The sequence below is a fragment of the Salvelinus fontinalis genome, unplaced genomic scaffold (assembly GCF_029448725.1).
Source record: "Salvelinus fontinalis isolate EN_2023a unplaced genomic scaffold, ASM2944872v1 scaffold_0567, whole genome shotgun sequence".
NCBI classification, from domain to species: domain Eukaryota; kingdom Metazoa; phylum Chordata; class Actinopteri; order Salmoniformes; family Salmonidae; genus Salvelinus; species Salvelinus fontinalis.
In genome coordinates this window covers 26,554-48,917 of record NW_026600776.1, presented here as the reverse complement: position 1 = coordinate 48,917, position 22,364 = coordinate 26,554, and the positions used below count along the sequence as shown (strand labels likewise).

At 42.5% G+C, this 22,364-nt stretch overlaps 1 protein-coding gene across 2 annotated transcripts; it reads right to left on the bottom strand.

Annotated features, from left to right (window-relative positions):
• Nucleotides 1-1,830: 1,830 nt before the first annotated feature.
• Nucleotides 1,831-20,892, bottom strand: LOC129846482 (mucin-17-like). 2 transcript variants are annotated; one of them, XM_055914427.1, is made up of 10 exons: nucleotides 20,620-20,892; nucleotides 17,810-17,872; nucleotides 17,469-17,630; nucleotides 17,058-17,147; nucleotides 16,731-16,849; nucleotides 16,425-16,560; nucleotides 16,031-16,297; nucleotides 9,274-14,367; nucleotides 9,054-9,129; nucleotides 1,831-8,933 (listed from the first exon to the last, which is right to left on the bottom strand). In XM_055914427.1, exons 1-10 carry the CDS (start codon nucleotides 20,641-20,643, stop codon nucleotides 8,827-8,829), a joined length of 6,138 nt encoding a protein of 2,045 aa, XP_055770402.1. In that variant the 5' UTR covers nucleotides 20,644-20,892; the 3' UTR covers nucleotides 1,831-8,826. The 2 variants fall into 2 exon arrangements, with proteins under 2 accessions (XP_055770402.1, XP_055770403.1); XM_055914428.1 differs by lacking the exon at nucleotides 20,620-20,892 and adding an exon at nucleotides 20,113-20,413.
• Nucleotides 20,893-22,364: the final 1,472 nt, after the last annotated feature.

The following is a 22,364-nucleotide window of genomic DNA, read 5'->3' as shown; positions in this document are numbered from 1 at the left end:
AACCAACTTTTATATGCGAGTAAAGGACTTGATGGATAAAAAAATTCACGACAGGCCTGATGGAAACAGGAAATTTGTCGGTCAACCTTACAAATGTCAACAAAACAAAATACACTAGAAAAGGTCGGATCTATTTATGTCGGTAAAATGAATTATGTGACAAATGGCGGTGGAAACGCCTTTATGAGCAAATATGTATATAATAACCATCATATGGAAGTAAACTTGGAGTCACGCAATGATATTATGTGGTCCTCCCACTATGACTCGGGAAAGCATGCAGTTTATTAGGCTACAGATGAAATAAGTTATGATGAACTTGATGATGTTGATGCTCCTTTCCAATAAATATCAAAGGTCTTATTCTGATGGCATGGTGATCGATTCTTGGCTGCCGTTTGACAAGTAAAATCATACAGTATAGGCTATACCCGCACTTTATCAGCGAGCTGTTGGCTAGAGCACACGTGTCTAGACCAGAGTGGGCACATTCTCTATATAACTCAAATAATTTTGTGACAAAACCATCAGTAGAGTTGAAAATGCGATGGAAACCCAATTGTTTTTTATTATTTGGCACATGGGAATTTAACCTCAAAAGTTATTTTATGTGCACTACGTCTTAATCTGTAACAAGTCAATATGATGGAAACACACTGGTGAAAAAATATGCATATTTTTTTCATGCAGAACTTTGAATATTCACATGAAAATCTGTCGTGAATTGGATGGAAACCTAGCAACTGACAGGAAAAGAGATTTAGTTTATGCATTTGTGGTGATTTAAGAATGGTATTTACAATATTGCATATGGATAGGAATAAAATATCTCTACACTTACAGTATGTCAGATACCAAGATTTTCATTGACAGAACAGGATGGTATTTAAAATATTATAGATAACTGTCACGCCTTCCGCCGAAGTTGGTCCCTCTCCTTGTTCGGGCGTCGTTCGGCGGTCGAAGTCACAGGCTTTCTAGTCACCACCGATCCATGTTTCATTTTCGTTTTATTATGTCTTCATTATACACACCTGGCCTCCCTTTCTGTTTTGTGGGTGATTGTCATTATCATGTGGGTTCGTTCTTTGTGCTCTGGATATTTGTATTTTTCCTTGTTGGAACATTGCTTACATTTTTGAGTAAATTCAGATTATTACTCATACCTGTGTCCTGCACCTGACTCTGCTTATCCATTTACCTAATCGCTGACAATAACACTATTATCCAACTGGACCTCTAGAGTTACAGTTTGAGATACAGAGATCAGTTGACAGGTCGTCTGAAAAGGACATACCAGGCCTTTCCTGCCAGTATGATTTTGACCGTTTTGTATCACTTTTTTGTTGTGGTTAGCCACTGTTTACTGGACAGTCTCTGGACTCATGTCCGTTTACTCATGTCTGACTCCCAAATCCAATAGTCTGGAACAATATCCCTTCCTTTATTTTTGACATCGTTAATAAGCAGGATGTGTGTTAAGCAGGGGAAACAATAATGGGGGACATAAGGAGGAAATGTCAGCATGGATTTGTGTATTAGCCTCTGGCAATGTGGGGAAGGAGAGTAAACAAACATGTAGTGTTCCTTACTAGTTTATAATCAATTCAGCTGTACTGAGAACAAACAGATTTCATTTTTTTACTAATTGCCTAATCTATAACACATTGGTTGATGTTTGACAGTTTTTCAAAAAGCAAAATGATTTGGACACATCTTGACATTTTGGCTACAGAGGCAGTCATTCTTTTTTAGTTATAGATTATGAAGCAAGTTATGCTTAAATCCTCTGAGGACATAGAAGTCTAAAAACTATCAAGTAGTCTAAAACAAAGTACATACATTTTTATTAGAACTGTTGTAAGGGTGACCGGGATTCATAGTGAAGATTCTAGGATGAGGGCTCTCAAAAGGCATGTAGGAAATGAAGTAGGCAGCCAAAGCTCAAAACTGAAATACATAAGAAACTTGTGGAAACACAAAAGATTCACACAGTGCAGAATGATTTCCCAGTGGTTGTAAATACAATCTATTTTTCTACAGGATATTTATGTATTCATTTTTTTGCATAGTGGTCACAACACAATGTCAGGTGTCATCAAATAAAATAAAATGTCATTTGTCACATGCGCTGAATACAACAGGTGTAGTAGACCTTACAGTGAAATGCTTACTTACCCCAACTTGACCCCGACTTTATATAGTTGTATTGCTATTTAGGACGGGGCAAACTTGGGTCTTCTTTCCCCTCATTTTAAGATGGAATTCAGTCAAGACTACCTCTGACTGAAATGAAAGATGGTCTGCTCAGAAGAATTTTGAGGCAAAATCCTTTCTAAAACATTTCAAAGCCTTATCAGTGCCCCTTTCCTAGTCAAAGGTAGTACACAATATAGGGACTAGGTTGCCATTTGGGAGGCTCAATGCAACCTGTGAGTATGGCTCTATTGGAGCATTCATGTCAAATCTTCCCATTGATCTCCATTTCAAATTGAATCCCACCCTGATAGGAATATCAGATTGAAAGGGCTTCATTGTTGTTTATTCATACATCATCACAGGGACGGTTTTCAGAAAGTTGGGGAATCTATTGATAACAATTCAGACAAATCCTTTTCACTGCATCAGCAGAAGTGTGATAGTCATTTGCTGTGAGACATATTGTTTTATTTGACATAATTACATCATAATTGAATATATAAAGGAAAAGACAAAGGTTAAGAAAAAGGCTAATAGGATTTTAGGGTCATTTAGATGATGTGCTTTACTGTTCTAAACTACTGTAACAGAGTTAGTAACACTATATTACCATTTAGAGCCCACTGCTGTGGGATTCTGTCAGATAGTGTGCCTATTAAATGGTACATCAAATCAGAAGGCAAGTGATAAATTATTCTGAAGTACTCAGATATTTACCACGGTTAATTTTTTATGTCTGATTTCAGTCTAAGGGCTTCAAATGATGTGTGATCCCCTACAGCAGCACTGGTTCTTTAATCTCGTTGATTTGAGATAGACAAGTCATTGACCTGCCTACCCCAGTGCCGTCCCTGGCCAGGATGTCTTGAAGAAAAGAGTACAGAGATGACGGATTAACAGGCAGCCTTATGGCCTATGATTATTTCGTCTCAGGACTGTGAAGAATATACAAGAAAAAGCTGTAGGGTGATTTATTTTCACACAGAGTAGACAAAATTTCTCTTTTACCATCCTCCTTAGGTCCGGTCAACAATGATGCTATCACTTTTTGAATAATAAACTTCAAAGATTATAATAACATGACTTCAAAGAAAGTTCATCAGTGGGCTTTCCACATAAAAGTCTGACTTTGGTAATGCACTTGCCTGATGCACAACTGTTGGATGTTCTTAATTTCTGGACTCCCCATCCCGGATCCGGGATATTTGTCATCAGAAACCCTGACTAGCATAGCGTAGCCTAGCGCGAACAGTATATAATAAAATATAATTTCATGAAATCACAAGTGCAATATTGCAAAACACAGCTTAGCCTTTTGTTAATCCATCTGTCGTCTCAGATTTTGAAATTATGCTTTACAGCGCAAGCAATACTTGCATTTGTGTAAATGTATCGATCGCTCGACAAAACAATAAGAACACCTAGCGTCAGGTAACTTGGTCACAAAAATCAGAAAAGCAATCAAATTAATCGCTTACCTTTGATGATCTTCGGATGGTTTCACTCACGAGACTCCCAGTTAGACAGCAAATGTTCCTTTTGTTCCATAAAGATATTTTTTATATCCAAATACCTCCGTTTTGTTTGCTGCGTTATGCCCAGGCATCCACCGGAAAAAGCGTTCGCGACAACGCCGGAAAAAAATCCAAATTATATCCATAATGTCCACAAAAACATGTCAAACGTTGTTTTTGATCCAACTTTAGGGTGTTTTTCAAATATCTATTCGATAATAAATCAACCAGGACAGTTGGCTTTTCACTAGGACCGAGAGAAACAATGACTGCCTTTCACTTTTGCGCAAAAATCACTCGGAGAGCCCCCACCTATCCACTTACGCAATGTGCCCTTTCAGGCTCATTCTTCAAAATAAAAGCCTGAAACTATGTCTAAAGTCTGTTGACACCTTAGGGAAGACATAGAAAAATAAGTCAATTTGATATCCCTTTATATGGGCAATAGGAATGCATGGGAACAGAGAGGTCTCAAAAACAGGGCCACTTCTTGGTTGGATTTTTCTCAGGTTTTCGCCTGCAATATCAGTTCTGTTTAACTCACAGACACAATGTTTACAGTTTTGGAAACATCAGAGTGTTTTCTATCCTAATCTGACTATTATATGCATATTCTAGTTTCGGGGGCTGAGAAATAGGCAGTTTCAAATGGCTATGCCTTTTTAGCCAAAAGTGAAAACTGCGCCCCCTAGTTCTAATTAAGTCTGACTTTAAGCCCCTTTCTTCCCATGTTCTACTTGCCTCAATAAACATACCATATCTCATATCACTGACTTTACCCGACAATGAATAATGCCATAGTATAATTTTAGTCCGCTTATATACAATAGGCAGCTTAATTCAATACATTCCTTCTGGTCATTAGAGTCATATTACATAATATTAATTTCCTTCCTTAAATCATGTTTATTCATGCTTTCCAGACATGAAGGAGACATCAGCTTTCTAATGCTTACCCGCTGAAGCAGAGAGCAATTTAGAGCCACTGTGCTCTAGTGGAGTAATACGTTCACATATAGATTATTCTCATAGTTGGGCTCTGGAGTGTGTGTTCAGACTATAGCTGAATCTCTATCTCTCATTAGGTGCTATGAGGCAGATGAGGGAGAGAAAAGAGCCCCCAGTTCTCAGGGAATACATGTACAGTATTTGTAACCCTGACCCATGACACATACATATAGGGAGATGTACACATGTCAGTCACATCTCTAAGTATACTGCATTCAACACATGCATTTGTCTGGCAAGGAGACTGCTCTCTTTGTGATGTAGCATTGGTTAAAACATAACAACAGACAATGAAAAAGGAATCTTCAACCTCTTTTCAACCTTTGGATAAAAGCGTCTGCTAAATGGCGTACTTGATATTGAGCAACTCATGGTATAGAATGTCAAAAGGAACAGAGGTGGCTTTGTGCACTGACCATCAGGGCCGGTTCCAGGCCTAAGCGACATAAGCAGTTGCATAGGGCCCCCGACTGCTAGAGGGCCCCCCGACCAAAAATAAAGAAATAAACCCCACAAAAAATGTACTCAGTAAAATGTGGTTGTGCATACACATGAAGTATGTGGACACCCCTTCAAATTAGTGGATTCGGCTATTTCAGCCACACCCGTTGCTGACAGGTATATAAAAGCAAGCACACAGCCATGCAATTTCCATGGGCCTTACTGGAGAGCTCAGTGACTTTCAACGTGGCATCGTTATAGAATGCCACCTTTCCAACAAGTCAGTTTGTAAAATTTCAGCATTGCTAGAGCTGCCCTAGTCAACTGTAAGTGCTGTTATTGTGAAGTGGAAATGTCCAGGAGAAACAACGGCTCAACCGCAAAGTGATAGGCCACACAATCTCACAGAACGGGACCGCCGAGTGCTGAAGAGTGTAACGCGTAAATATTGTCTGTCCTCGGTTGCAACACTCACTACCGCATTCCAAACTGCGTCTGGGAACAACGTCAGGACAAGAACTGTTTGTCGGGAGCCTCATGAAATGGGTTTCCATGGCCGAGCAGCCGCACGCACACAAGCCTTAAATCCCCATGCACAATGCCAAGCATCGGCTAGAGTGGTGTAAAGCTCGCCGCAGTGGAAACACTTTCTCTGGAGTGATGAATCAAGCCTCACCATCTGGAACAACAGACGATTCTGGGTTTGGCGAATGCCAGGAGAATGCTACCTGTTCCAATGCATACTGCTAACTGCAAAGTTTGTTAGAGGAGGAATAATGGTCTGGGGCTGTTTTCCATGGTTCGGGCTGGGCCCCTTAATTCCAGTGAAAGGAAATCTTAACACTACAGCATACAACTCCGTTCTATACGATTCTGTGCTTTTAACTTTGTGGCAACAGTGTGGGGAAAGCCCTGTCCTGTTTCAGCATGACAATTCCCCCCATGCACAATGCGAGGTCCATACAGAAATGGTTTGTCGAGATCGGTGTGGAAGAACTTGACTCACCTGAACAGAGCCCTGACCTCAACCCCATCGAACACCTTTGGGATGAATTGGAACGCCGACAGCGAGCCAGGCCTAATCGCCCAACATCCGTGCCCGACCTCACTAATGCTCTTGTGGCTGAACATAAGCAAGTCCCCGCAGCAATGTTACCATATCTAGTGTTATAGCAGCAAAGGGGGAACCAAGTCCATATTAATGCCCATGATTTTGGAATGAGATGTTCGACAAGCAGGTGTCCACATACTTTTGGTAGTGTAGTTTAGCCGGCTATCTAAACTAGTAATAATTATGGCCAAATGCCGTGCCCAGGGACCCTGACCCCCAGTTATTTTGTTAGTCATTCACACTCAGATATCTTATTAACATGGCATAGGTCATTACAAAATGTGTAGAACTGCAGAAAATTTGCTTTAAACCTGCAAACATTTCTATCCACCCCATGGAAAAATGGGTAAAATTGAAGTAAATAAACTGTAAAACTGCACTTAAAAAAAAAAAATCTGTGCCCCATGGAATACCGAGTATAATTGCATGACATTTGTTATAAAAAGTTCTCACTGTCCCATAGCAAAATATGTAGAATTGCAGAAAACTTTCTTCAAACCTTACATTACACACCTTACACATGGAGTGTATATGTGTGCCGTTCAGAGGGTGAATGGATAAGACAAAAGATTTAAGATTGAATTGTCTTTGAACGAGGTATGGTAGTAGGTGCCAACAGTTTCCTGTGTGTATCAAGAATGGTCCACCAGCCAAAGCACATCCAGACAACTTGACACAACTGTGGGAAGCATTGGAATCAACATGGGCCAGTATCCCTATGGGACGCTTTTGACACCTTGTAGAGTCCATGCCTCGACAAGGGTGTTCTGAGGGCAAAAGGGGTGCAATGGAATATTAGGAAGGTGTTCCTAATGTTTTGTACACTCAGTGTACAGCCAAACCAACAAGGAACTCTAAATTTGATATAAAACCATCTGTGTTTGTCATAGAACGATGGGACTAGTTTCTGTGGATGGACTCCTTCACGTGGTTGATTGCCCTTGTATATCTATCTGTCTATCTGAATGGTTGGTGGACCATTCTTGATACACACGGGACACTGTTGAGCGTCAAAAACCCAGCAGCGTTGCAGTTCTTGACAAACTCAAATCGGTGTGCCTGCACCTACTACCATACCCCGTTCAAAGGCACTTCAATACTTTGTCTTGCCCATTCACCATCTGAATGGCACACATACACAATCCATGTCTCAATAGTCTCAAGGCTTAAAAATCCTTCACTAACCTGTCTCTTCATCTACACTGTGACATCAATAAGGGATCATAGCTTTCACCTGGATTCACCTGGTCCATCTATGTCATGGGAAGAGCACTCATGTTTTGTACACTCACTGCTTTAATACTGCTAATTAATTTGGCAGACAGCAATGTTGTATTTCACACTAGAAACTCTGAATTCAATATACTGTATATGATTCATCAAGCCCTTCTCTGCCAAGGCAGAGTTAGAGGAAGATGTAAGTACGCATTTCACCTGTTCTCCTTAACGCATGTGATAAATACATTGATTTGATTTTCTGATAGAAGATATTTGTCGCCATCTTGAGGTCTTTTCTACCTCTTTCAGGGCCGTGCCAATTAAATAAATACCTGAATGTCAGGCAACTTCAGACCGTCTAACACCAATATAGCTTTTGTTGAGCAAACAAATATCACCATCAAGTTGACATACATCAATTCACTTTTATTCATTTACATTATGTCTACTATAAAGCTCCATAATAAATATCTTAATACTGCACTATGGATACCATTATATACCCGTATAGAAGTCATAAAATGACTAAGCCTAGTTCATACCCTTCGTCTGCAACACAAGAACGCTTCACTAAATGCTGATCCTGCGTTCTTGTGTAGAGTGTTTTTGTGTAGCTGCTTGAAGTTATTGTGTATGTATGTAGGGTATAAACTACGCTTTAGTCCCATGTCATCAAATTAATACCTAAATTAAAATGAAAAATTATAAAAGATACAATATTAATCCAAATCTGTAATACAAATGGTTTATTAAAACAACCATTAAAAAGTATGTAAGTGATTGAAAAATAAAATACATAGTTCCTCAAAGCCCAAAAAGTTTAGCACCACTTTCCTAATCGTAAGAGTAGAAGCTGCTGTCGGCCTACCCTCCTTGTCATTTTTTAATTTAGGCTAAATATCTACATCAAATGTAGAGGCTGCAATGGACGTGGATCAATGATTACAATAGGGAGAGGGCATCAGATGTACAGCACATCTAGTCAATTGGTTGGGCTTCTTATCGTATCTTCCTAATCACAGGAGAAGCTGTAGATGTCTGAATGACATTTAGAAGCTCACATTCCTATTTACAGGAGTGGGAGCTAATAAGGGATCAAAAGACCCAGATGGAATTTTGGTGTTAAGTAGCCTATAGTGGCTCTTCCTTAAGGAGTATAAACTAATGGCAAGCTAGTCCACTGACAGCCTGGTTCAAATATAGCAGCATTAAGGGACTCAAAATGAAAACAGAAATGAACAACAAAAATAAAAATGTTGTATTGAGGCCAGTTGTGGTGTCCTCCTCAGATGTAGCCTGGCAAAAGCAACTGACATGGGCTGCACGTCATCCAGGCTACCCATCAGAGGACCCAGGGGACTTGCAGGTGACCAAGCGTTTCCAGGCCTTCTGGACTCTCCAGAAGAAGCCCCGGATGCCTTTCCTCATCTTGGATAATTTAACTGGCAAGAAGATGAAAATATGTAAGAATTTCAGATGGACAATTATCTGATAAAACAATAATTTATTACTTCTTTATATATAATTGTCCCATAAGAACATTTCTCCCCAGGAATACTCACTCATAGGTGGAGAATCCACAGCAATGTACTTCTCTGGCTGGTCTGTAGTGACTTTAAGGACAATGCTCATCTTGGACTGTGATCAGAATTCAAAGATGCACAATTAAACATCAATTTCACTTCCTTTACATATTCCTATAATTATACAACTATATTTACCGGTGCCGATATCAAAAAGCACAACCAATGACCATTCAAGAGTAATCTGAGCTTGTCTTACCTTTCTGCCGGTGGCATAATGCACCCCCTCAGATTCCACATCCTCCACATCATCACTGCATGAGTCTTCAAGGTCTGAGGTCTCGCTGGGCACTGAGGGTTTCAAGATGGCCAGTAGCTTGTGGGAAACAATGACAGAGACAATGGAAAGCATCTCCTGATCCTCAAATAAATCGTCAATTTTCAAGGAGCGTTTCAAACGCTTGACCTTCCCAAGGTCAGTGTAGATGGCATCTGCCAGCTTCGATGTCATCTTAGAATTGAAACTTTTTTGCTGGCTTCCCATTTCCTCAATCAGATATTTGGCCACCTCATCATCAAACAATCGGATCAGCTCAGTCACCAGATCACTGATCTGGATGCGCTGATGTTTGTTGGTCCTTTTTGGCATACGGCATATCTTCTTGACAAGCTTCATCAGGACTTCTTCTAATATAAGCTCCCTAATGAAGCTGCTGGAACCGGATGTCACTTGTTCCACAGTGGACCACTCCGGCTGTTCAATCTCAGTCTTGATGCTGCTCTGCTCAGCTTTCTCATTCAAAGATTGACGGGTTGTCATTTCATTAAACAAGGCTGTCAATTCTTTCAAGTTGAGTGTAGATTCCAGATTTTTGGTGCCTTGAAGTTTGGATGGTGCATCCATAATTGCGTTCGTGACAAGACAGACAATGTCCTTGTGCAGCTTGGGTGCCTTGTGGCACAGTATCTTCTGTAGGGCTTCCTCTGTGCCATAGCGTTGCATCAACTTTCTATGCACAGACAGCACCAGCTGAAAGATGTCTGTTGCCTTCAGGCAGACATTTGCTTCCCTCCACCTGTTAGTCACCCTCACCCACAGAGCACTGGACAGCTTGTTGGTCACATCCTCAACTAGGGTCCAGCTGGCCAGTTTATTCTGGGTCCGAGGAACAATCAGAGACCGCAGCCGGACAATGATATCCATCACCGCCTCTACGTGAACAATAATATACACCGGTTGGGATGCCTTCACCTCAGCCGAGCCACATCGGCTCTTAACCATGACCTTGTCCTGGTCTGTCCTTAGGCAGATGTCTGAGGAGAGCGGCCGGACAGAGACTTTGGGTACGATTGAACCCAGACGGTTGACTTCCCTGGTGACTGCACTCGCAATGGCTGTTGTCATCTCCCCGCTGCCGCGGCTCAAAGCTCGCCTCAAAGCATCAGGAGAGCCCATGTGCTCCTCCAGCTCTCTGCAGAGGGCACTTACAATCCTTGCACTTGAGGGGCGGGAGTACGGCGTCTTGAGATCCTTGGTCATTTCCAATGCTGAGGGAACGTCTGGGGAATCGGACATGTCCCGAAGGACAGAAACCACCATGTCCATTGCCACATCAGAGAGAGTGGTGGTTGGGGATGACACAGGTGATGCAAAGTCCTCTGAGTCAAGCTCATACCCATGAAGCAGCTTGGTGATCAGGTCTACAACCACCTCTGGTGTGGAATGTAGACTGGGAGAGTCCTTGTCGGAGTTCTCAATCATACAGGATTCAATTTCACTCAAAGCCCTTCTGACCATGATGTTTGTCTCAGAGTCATTGGGTACATGGTTCTCTTTGAGAGGTTTGATACCTGCCTCACACAGCTCTTTCACATGGATGTTCTCGGATGACATCACTGCTTCTTGAATAGTAGGTGGTTGATTGGCTATGGTTGTAGCCATGATTGTCCTTACCATCAGAGGACAAAGCTTCGCAACCAGTTCATACTGTAGCTTAAAGCTCTCAGAGCGGCTGTCGTTCATGGGTACCTCAGGGATGTCAAGGCCCTGAAATAGCATCTTCCGTACCAGTTTGCCCACTACACCCTCCAGCAGGCAATTAGTAGGGCTCTGAGTCTCATTCCCTCTGCCACTGGAAGGTAACTCTTGCTTCTTGTGAAGGCCATGAATGGCCTCACTTTGCGCAATACAACCCTCAACAGGCAACTCCTCTACTGCAATCGTGTGCACAACCACATTGACGTCGTTGGTGTGGGGTCCAATCAAAAGCTTCTTATAGGTTGGGTCTGTGACATATTGTAAAACACCCCCGCCTGTCTTTAAGTTCTGAGCTTTATCTCCAAATGTCCTATCCAGGAGACACAATACTGACTCAGATAGTGGGTCAGTGAACTCCTGGAGCTCTAGGCTGCTCTCAACTTCGAAGGGGCTGAGGCTGCAGCTGATCTGGGAGCTGTAATAAGAAGCCTGCAGCTCTCTCTTGGACTCCAATGTGTCATGCAGCTTTGGATATAAGGCATCTGCAATGGAGTCTGTGAGCCGCTCATCCAAATTAACAGAGAAAATATTATTCAGGCTTTTGTTGGAAGCCTCCTCTTTGGTTTTCCTCAGGATGTCCCGCACAGCTTCCCTTGGGGCAGAACCAGAAGTGCAAACATGTCCATTGGATGGTGTCTGGGTACCAGTAAGGGATTCCTTGATCAAGAAACTCTGGAGTTCGGTGGCCACTTCCTTACACATCTCCCTTCTGATCTTCAGAACAGCAGGTGTCAGTGTAGCTTTCTCTGAGGTCAAAGGTGTCAGAACTCTGGTCAAAGTTGAGGGGCATCTGAGATGATCACCCAGACCCTCTAAGTCATCAGAGCAGGACACCTTGGCAACTTGAAATAAAACCGAACTAATAAGGTTCTGAGCCACAGCAGATGATTTTGCTGATGCTGCCTGGAGTGTCTCTAAACTAACCTGATTGGAGGCAGCCATCTTTGTTGTTGCCCTGGTAATGATGTTACTCACAGGCTTGATGGAGTAGCTCATAAACTGGGATCTCAGGCTTTCAAAGACTCCCTTCACTCTTTCTGCCTTCAGGTCTTTGTCAGTGGCAAATACACACGACTGAACAGCATGGAGAGATACAGGGAGAGGAAAGCCCAAGGGTGAAGCCACATCTGTGATATGGATGGAGGACTCTGAGGGTGTCCCATCAAGGCGCCTCTGCAGCAACTTTATCATCTCCAGGACTCTGGCATTGTCCTGTGGTGAGATGGAGCACTCTCCTGAGAGGTTCTCACTGTCTAGTGTGTTCTGGATTCCAAGCAGTGTTGTGCTGAGTATCCTCCTGTCATGGGGAAGCACTCCCCTCAGTGCAGAAGAGGACCGGCTCTGTGGTGCTGGTGTGCTGCATGGTGTTGATGCACCAGAGACGTCACTTCCACTGTCATCATCTTTTTTGGTCCTCATTATAATAAGGATTTCGTCAATGATCTCATCACTGTAGACTTCTAAGTCCTCTGTGATAACATGGGCCGTTGGGGTGGCGATACTCAGAGTACGACCCCCAAGAAGTTTGAAGGACGTCTCCGACCCACCGCCAAGAGGGCCAACAGACACACATTGCAGTGTTTCGCTGGATGATGAAGAACAACTGGAGGAGAGATCAAGCAGCTCCTCCTCCAAAGTCGGAGAGGAGGAAAGAATTCCCTCCATTTTCAGGACAGAGATAACATTCGCAAGTGTTGAATCTACAAGGTCCTCACCTAGTGGGCTACTCCTTAAGTGGCTGACAAACACCCTTGTAGGAGAATGGGAGACTGTGGTGGGAGACGGAGAGCCCTTCTCACCATTCACACTTGACCGCGCCTCCACAATTGCTAAAGACTTGGAGATGACGGAACATACAAGCTCGCCAGCCTGCTCAATAATGGAGGGGAGGGAAACATCCAAAGGGGCTGGAGGTGTCACACTCCCTCCTTGGCCATTTCTATCTTGGCTGAGGCAGATCGACGAGACCTCAGTAGCAAATTGATTCTCCCGCACAGGGCTGCTGCTAGAGTCATGTCCAGGAACAGTTGAAATAGAGCTCACAGCCAGGGAGCAAGGAATGCCACTCCTACTGTCTAAAATCTTGATAGAGCACGAGGAGGGGCGGCTGCTGGAGGGGAGGTTGGTGTTGGTCTCTTCGCTGGAGAGTAAGGAGGAGAAAGGGGCCAAGGTCAGTTTGACAGGGAGGACATGCCCACGACCTACCACAGCAGATAAGGTTCCAGAGTAGTCAGTGGCAGTAGGTGGTTTAGCAGATTGTAATTTAGCAGGTGGTGGTATAGCAGATCGTAGTTTAGCAGGTGGTGGTATAGCAGATCGTAGTTTAGCAGATGGTGGTTTAGCAGGTGACGGTTTATCAGATGGTGGTTTAGCAGGTGGTGGTTTAGCAGATTGTAGTTTTGCAGATTGTAGTTTAGCAGGTGGTGGTTTAGCAGATTGTAATTTAGCAGATTGTGGTTTAGCAGATGGTAGTTTAGCAGATGGTAGTTTAGCAGATGGTAGTTTAGCAGATGGTAGTTTAGCAGATGGTAGTTTAGCAGATGGTGGTTTAGCAGATGGTGGTTTAGCAGATGGTGGTTTAGCAGATGGTGGTTTAGCAGATGGTGGTTTAGCAGATGGTGGTTTAGCAGATGGTGGTTTAGCAGTTGGCGGTTTAACAGATTGTGGTTTAGCAGGTGGCGGTTTAGCAGATGGTAGTTTAGCAGATGGTGGTTTAGCAGATGGTGGTTTAGCAGATGGTGGTTTAGCAGATGGTGGTTTAGCAGGTGACGGTTTATCAGATGGTGGTTTATCAGATGGTGGTTTAGCAGTTGGCGGTTTGACAGATTGTGGTTTAGCAGGTGACGGTTTATCAGATGGTGGTTTATCAGATGGTGGTTTAGCAGTTGGTGGTTTAGCAGGTGGCGGTTTGGCAGATTGGGGCCTGGTAGAACGTGGCCTAGTAGCCAGGAGGTTCTTAGTAGAGATCTGACTGGAGGAAGAGTGTGCTCGTTCCTCACTGGACAGAGAACTGCTGCTACAACAAGTCTGGACAGCAGTGACTGGTTCATCAATGGAGATTGGGGAGGACCTACTGTCAGGACTCTGAGTGAGACAGATCACATTGACTTTGGAGAGTAAGGAGGTACAGCTGACAGAGCCCTGGCTTGAATCTTGGTTGGTGTCTTTGCTGATGGGGAGCATACTCTCTGCAGCACTTTCTGAAGCTCTCAGCCTTATAAGGTCAACCAAGGCAGGGATCAGAATGCTATTAACCTCCTCCAATACTGAGCTTGTTATGTGTCCAATCATGAGCAGCAAGTCCCTAACAGTAATCTGTATATATGAACACAGAAAGGTACATCAACACAATTGATTCAGATTTACAGTATGTTGGAAATCAAAACACATGTTAATCCATATCCAAAATATTTTTAAGTAAATATAACAAGTATACCTTTCATTTTTTGTTGTTGCAATTATTCTATATCAAATGTGTGGTCTCCATTGTTGCAACTTAATCATCTTCCTCATCTAGACTTTTTACATTTACCAAAGTGGCAAACGCATATTACATCATATCATCCAAATACAGTGGCAAGACAAAGTATATGAACCCTATTGGAATTATCTGAATTTCTGCGTGAATTGGTCACAAAATTAGATTTAATCTTCATCTAAGTCACAACAACAGATTAACACATTCTGCTTAAAATAATAACACACAAATGATTGTATTTTTCTTGTCTATACTGAACACATCATTTAAACATTCACAGTGTAAGTTGAAAAAAGTATGTGAACCCCAAGGCTAATGACTTCTCCAAAAGCTAATTGGAGTCAGCTAACCTGGAGTACAATCATTGAGACGAGATTGGAGATGTTGGTTAGAGCTGCCTGCCCTAAAAACACTCACAAAATTTGAGTTTGCTATTCACAAGAAGCATTGTCTGATGTGAACCATGCCTCAAACAAAAGAGATCTCAGAAGACCCAAGATTAAGAATTGTTGACTTGCATAAAGCTGGAAAGGGTTACAAAAGTATCTCTAAAAGCCTTGATGTTCATCACTCCACGGTCACACAAACTGTAGATAAATGGAGAAAGTTCAGCACTGTTGCTACTCTCCCTAGGAGTGGCCGTCCTGCAAAGATGACTGCAAGTTGCTACTGTTGCTACTCTCCCTAGGAGTGGCCGTCCTGCAAAGATGTACCGATCCTGTGCAGGTGTTGTTACGAGGTCTGCCACTGCGAGGACGATCAGCTGTCCGTCTTGTCTTCCTGTAGCGCTGTCTTAGGCGTCTCACAGTACGGACATTGCAATTTATTGCCCTGGCCACATCTGCAGTCCTCATGCCTCCTTGCAGCATGACTAAGGCACGTTCACGCAGATGAGCAGGGACCCTGGACATCTTTCTTTTGGTGTTTTTCAGAGTCAGTAGAAAGGCCTCTTTAGTTTCCTAAGTTTTCATAACTGTGACCTTAATTGCCTATCGTCTGTAAGCTGTTAGTGTCTTAACGACCGTTCCACAGATGCATGTTCATTCATTGTTTATGGTTCATTGAACAAGCATGGGAAACAGTGTTTATACCCTTTACAATGAAGATCTGTGAAGTTATTTGGATTCATACGAATTATCTTTGAAAGACAGGGTCCTAAAAATGGGAGGTTTATTTTTTTGCTGAGTGTACTTTTCCCACACTGCACTGTGAATGTTTACACGGTGTGTTCAATAAAGACATGAAAAAGTACAATTATTTGTGTGTTATTAGTTTAAGCAGACTGTGTTTGTCTATTGTTGTGACTTAGATGAAGATCAGATAACATTTTATGACCAATTTACACAGAAGTCCAGGTAATTCCAAAGGGTTCACATACTTTTTCTTGCCACTGTACTTGGATATGGATTTCCCAGGAGATGGGAGACAGGGAAGCAGTAATATGTCTACAGCCCCCAAAGAGTGAAAGCTGGGAACATGTTCATGACCAAAATGACCTACCGCTGACGGGCTAGCTGAATGTGGTGAGCAGGTCATCACAGTAGACACGGTTCCAGAGTGATCAGAGTCACTGCTAGGTCTTTCAGTTGGTGGTCTGGCGGAACGTGGTCTGGCAGTATGTAGCCTAGCAACCTCGAGGTTCTCAGTCGAGATCTGACTGGAAAGAGTGTCCATCGAGGAGGTGGAGTGTCTGAAGGGAGAGTCCATTACCAGAGGTGTGTGTGTCTCCATGCCCAGGGGTCTCCAATCTCCCATCTGGCTACCAGGCTAAGAGAGACGGGTGAGAGAGAGAGGCAAATGGATGAAGATACCAACAGAAACACTGAGGTCCTACTGCTGCTTAAGCAATTATGAGTTGATATCAGCCCTAGGAGTGCCGCTGTTCCATCCTTACCTGTCCAGTTCGGCGCTCCAGGCGCAGCTCCCTGCACACTTCTCTTTCCAGCTCCTCAAGCCTGAGGCGTCGTTTCACCTCCCAAGCCAGTTCGGCCAAGTGAAGGTTCTTCCCCTCTTCCATTTCACTCTGAAACCTTCACACACAAGGGAACATAAAACATGACTTACCTTCATTTTTCTACAACTCAAACTGTCCACCATATCTATTTCTTAAGTTATTGCTAGATAGGAGGTCAACGTGATTCCACACCTTTGCTTATGTTTTTTTTAACACATTTGGGTAAAAGATTCTAATAACACTCACGTGTTCTTGAAGTAGTTTCTACCCTTGGCAATGAGCCACTCTCTAATATCCGTCAGTGAGATGTGGGACGGAACCTCCCCTTGCTGCTGCAAGACTAGGAACTGCTTCAAAAGATTTTTCTGATAGAGAGAGAGAGAGAGAGATTAATTTGCACCCTTGCCTTCCACAAGTTTTTCCTGGTCTTGTCACGTGATCAGAAAACCCTTTCCCGATCCATGAGCGACAGCAAGTTACATACACAGTGAAATAAAACGCATGGAAAGGTATGTCTTACAATATAGCTTTGTGTTTTTATAATTGTGCATCTAGAAAGTAGACCACTCTAACCTGCTGGGCACAGCACTGCTTCTCCCACAGCAACTGAACTGACTTGATGTAGCCACTGTAGCGATTGTACTCCTTACACGTACACAGCACCTGAAAGGGAGGCGCCACAAAAGGGTCATTTTTAGAGGAAGTTCATGGGTACAAACACCCAATCCCAAATCAACCTCTAACCCCTACCCCAATATTGATTGATTTTGCCTTTATTTAACCAGGTAAGACATTAAGAACACATTTTCTTTTACAACCTGCACTAACAATGACCATATGCACTTGTAGATTTGGATTTGTGTAAACTAAGCATAATGGCAAACATTTCACCTAGCCATCATATTGCTTACACCTGTCCAATTTTCTCAGTTCCATATAAGTGTCACTTTTAGATTTTGGAAAGAAAAAGGAGGTTTGCCATGCCTTCTCATTTGAGGTGATGAGGCCTTGCTTCACCAGCCGCTTCTTCCTTTCCGGATGGCGGAAAAAACACTTCAGGTGTTTGTCGTGGAGGCAGTTATAACTAACATCTATGACTCTCATGTTGGGGTCCAACAGGTCAAACCCGGGGGTCTCCTGATGGAGCTGTGGATTGTGTTTTAACAAACCTCAAAGTCAGGGCAATGGATACTACAGTGGGAATGGTTGTGGAATTAGGACTGGAAATGGGAAGGAAGTCATTAAAAATACATAATTAGGTAACATTTACTTTGAAAGAAATTGAGGATCTCAGATCATTTGGAATGTCATACTATCACACTAACCTTCGCCCCCAGTTTTCCTCTGAAGAATACAGGGAATGTCCTCTCTGGGGCTTCCTGTAACCCCTACAAAGACAGAGACAATCATGACAAAACTTTTTAGACGTGGGGTTTTGATAGTAGACCCCATCCCTGTCACTTGGTTTGCAATAATTCCACCTTTTGCCAATTCACTTTGCATGAAAAATGTTGAATCAAGCTCATATCTATAACAAATTTGTCGTAGGCCTACATGATGACTGATTCTGTAGGCTACATATTCATCTCATAGACTTTCCTCATCCATCTTTAGAATTATACAAATGTGAAGCGACATTAATATGAAGAACGAACAAAGCATTATCCTAGGCCTACTCACATTTTCTTCTTCTTTGCCCGCACTTTTTGACATAGTAGGCATATTGACTAATATTGTAAACAAGTGATGTCATAACAGAAACTTGATTATCCTGTGTCTCCAGAAAAGGTAGGCCCTATGCCCCCCAAACGTCCGCTATCTGATAGACCTATGTTGTTGTACTGATATAAACACTATGAAAGGATATTGTAGCCTTAACCTATTGATATAGTCTACAGGCTTATTTATGGTGTGCCCGCTCCATAAAGCGCAGCTCCAGTTGTGCCTGGGCATGCTGCAACAGGTGCACTCTGTTGCCAAGCCTTCCACAGAATCATACCTCAACCCTAAAATGTGATCCACATGTATTCGATTTCGAAACTGTCAAGTTATTTGCATTGATGGATTTAAAGCATTATCACGACTAACAGGCTGACTACACCAAATGAATTTAGAAATCTATATTCAATTATTGCACCCACACTGCTTGGGCGCGCCAACGAGCGTCTGCATATGTAACAGTATAACTTTACGTCGTCCCCTTGCCCCGACACGGGCGCGAACCAGGGACCCTCTGCACACATCAACAACGGTCGCCCACGAAGCATCGTTACCCATCGCTCTGCAAGGGCTGTGGCCTTTGTGGAGCAAGGGGCAACCCTACTTAATGTCTCAGAGCAAGTGACGTAACTGATTGAAATGCTACTAGCGCGTACCCGCTAACTAGCTAGCCATTTCACATCCGTTACACATAGCAAAGTGCTAAAATAGAAGTCAGTTCTATTTCTGATGCAGGTCACACTGCAAGTCCTGCCTCTCCCATCTCCTCATTGGTTTATAGAAGCAGGTACCCACGTGCCATCTCCTCATTGGTTATACCCAAGTGGGTGACTGAAAAACGAACGAGGTCAGTGGCGGTAATGCGCCTAATTATATGAAAGTTGCCAATCGCAATATAAAATCAAGAGAAGAAAAAGCCTGGAAGGAGGAGAGATGACTAGAAACGATTCGGTTGACCGTTTAATGTGTGAATTAATTGGTGGAGTAGAGGACCTTGGTTCACATAGGGTCATGTCTGGCGAGTCAGTGGACAAGTTTCCTGCCTCTATTGTATTGTGTTTTGGAGAAAATGGGGGTCGTATTAGCAGTAACTGCAAAAAGTTACTGTGAAACCAAGGTAAATGGCAGTAACTGAACGTAGTGCCTTTTAGCTTGGTTTCAACCTGCCCTTGGCTGCAGTTACTGCGTTTTACCTTGGTATCATATCATTTTATTCTGATAGTGATGCAATCGAACCTGTATGACACTGACTGACAGCTACACACACATACATTGCTAATCTAGGGATACAACACCATGGCACAGCATTCCCAGGGGAAAATGATGGTTGAACTTGCTCTGAAACGCCGATATCCAGACACTGGTAAGAACTAGCTAGCTAAGTAGATCTGACATCAAAATTATTAGATAGCGAGCATAGACTAACAATGCGACCTGCTCTCATAAAATATCTGCAATTGATACTAACGTCAATCTATTAGCCATATAATGAATTATATTCTGACATTTCATCTGATGGTTTCTTTGAATCAGTACACCATACACACGATTTCTAGCCAGTGACAGCCACCTAGCTAAAACTGACGCGCCCCTACCAAAAGGTCAAAACCTACCTAGCTAGCATTAGCATGAAGCAATAGATTTGTGCTACATGTTCCCATAAGAGATGATCAGCTGTTTATACTAGCTTCAATCTATTATACCTAGAATGAATATAATCCTTGTAGTTGTATTCTGACATTCAATGGGTTATTTGAATCCGTAACGTTACACCACACACACGATCTCTAGCCAGCTGACGGTCAGTTGGACGTGCACCCCATACTGAATTGTCAAAAGCCACGCACACTCGTTTTCCGGATGAGCGCACACACAGCATTGCTAGCTCATTAATAATATATCTACTCACATGTTCAGGGTTTCTGGTTTTCTTTTATATTCCAGTATTGCGTGACTGTCCTGGCCAGGGAAGTTAAAATCCCAAATTGTATCCATCCCCTTTGTTGGTGGCATATGTAATTAGTACAACAAGCCTTGACATGCCAAACGTGTGCTCAATGTGTCTGCTTCAGTACCATCTTTACATGAATGCGGAAAAAACGGTTTTGCATGACTTCCACCAATCCCTGTGGTCTAGATGATTAGTATCTATGCGGATCAAAATTGCCATGTGAGGGTGTATTAGGACAGTACAACCACGTCAATACTAGGTTTTATTCCTGTCAATGTCCATCCATGCAATTTGTTTGTATTTGTAAATAAAAATGAATATGTAACAGCCTTTTTGGGAGCAGGGGATTTACACATAACCCCAGACATGCACCCTTTTCCATACATTTTTCAGTGTAATCAATACATAAACTGTCTACAGTCAATCATTTCAAGACTAGGCCTATAGCGATAGAAATTGACTTACTTTTCGGGCCTCGTCGCCGTCCATGCTACAAGTCTAGGCCTACTTCGGTCTCCAAAATGAGCCGGTAAAACATCGTACTTCATCTGAGGTCGCCAAAGCTTGAATGCTACTGAATATTAAACTGGCTTAGAAATAAGAATGAATAGAAATGCCATAATACCATTGAAATTATTGCGTCACAATACCAGGCAGCCATTGGGAGTGTACCCATGAGTTTACCAGTCAATTTCCAGGGTTAGAGTTCCAAGCCCATTCTATTCATTCTTATTTCTGTGAGCCCAGGCCTACTCCCATCATGATGTAATTTGCAATCCACATCATTAAGCATAAATCATAGACCACAGACGCCAAGACGCACTATTTTATTCAAAATATATAGATTTTACCCTTTGGTGTAAGCTATACAGTACCAGTCAGAAGTTTGGATGCACCCACTCATTCAAGGGTTTTTCTTTATTTTACTATTTTCTACATTGTAGAATAGTGAAGACATCAAAACTATGAAACACATATGGAATCATGTAGTAACCAAAAAAGTGTTAAACAAATCCAAATATATTTTATATTTGAGATTCTTCAAAGTAGCCACCCTTTGCCTTGATAACAGCTTTGCACACTCTTGGCATTCTATCAGCCAGCTTCACCTGGAATGCTTTTCCAACAGTCTTGATAGAGTTCCCACATATGCTGAGCAATTGTTGGCTGCTTTTCCTTCAGTCTGCGGTCCAATTATTCTCAAACCATCTCAATTGGGTTGAGGTCAGGTGATTGTGGAGGCCAGGTCATCTGGTGCATCACTCCATCACTCATCTTGGTCAAAAAACCCTTACACAGCCTGGAGGTGGGTTAGGTCATTGTCCTGTTGAAAAACAAATGACACTCCCACTAAACACAAACCAGATGGGCTGGCGTATCGCTGCAGAATGCTGTGGTAGCCATGCTGGTTAAGTGTGCCTTGAATTCTAAATAAAGCAAAGCACCCCCACACCATCACACCTCCTCCTCCATGCTTCACGGTGGATTCACACATGCAGAAATAATCCGTTCACCTACTCTGCGTCTCACTAAGACACGGCCGTTGGATCCAAGAATCTCAAATCGCAGGCTGTCAAATCAAAAGGCAGTCCTTTGATAAAGTTGTTTTGACTCAAATGAAAACATGTCATTTTCACAAGGTTGTGGAGTAACATGTTCAACTACTTATTATTGGCTCGAATTCGGGTTGTGCCTTTAGATTGACAAAAGTAACAATTAATGCAAGAATTTTTCACTTCTTAAACCCCGCCCTGGTCTGCTTGGTTTGTTTCGCAAGCGTTCAAGAAAGTCTTGTGATGTTGCGCCTCTTGGTTCAGAAATTCTGATGTAACATTAAGGCTGTTAGAAGACATTTACAGGAAAAATTTACCGGAATCCTAGTCTCTCAGCCTGTATCTTTGGTACTAAGCTATCAATGCTAGTTAGCTAAGTATCTAAACCTGCTGCATCTGAAATAACTATCATTTAACGTTAAATACAGCCTCAGTGACTGTTCAAGCAAACAACAACACTGGAGGTCTATTGGAACTAATACAAAGTATGAAATTTACAAGTTATTAAATACAAAAAATATAGGCTATTTGGAAAGGACACTATGGCTGCAACTTTGGTCGGTGATGGTGGGAGTAGTTTTGCCGAATGGACCCATAGGTGTTTGAGCCTTGAACAACAGAAAAATATTGAGTAACTTCTCTCATTCTACAGGTTTT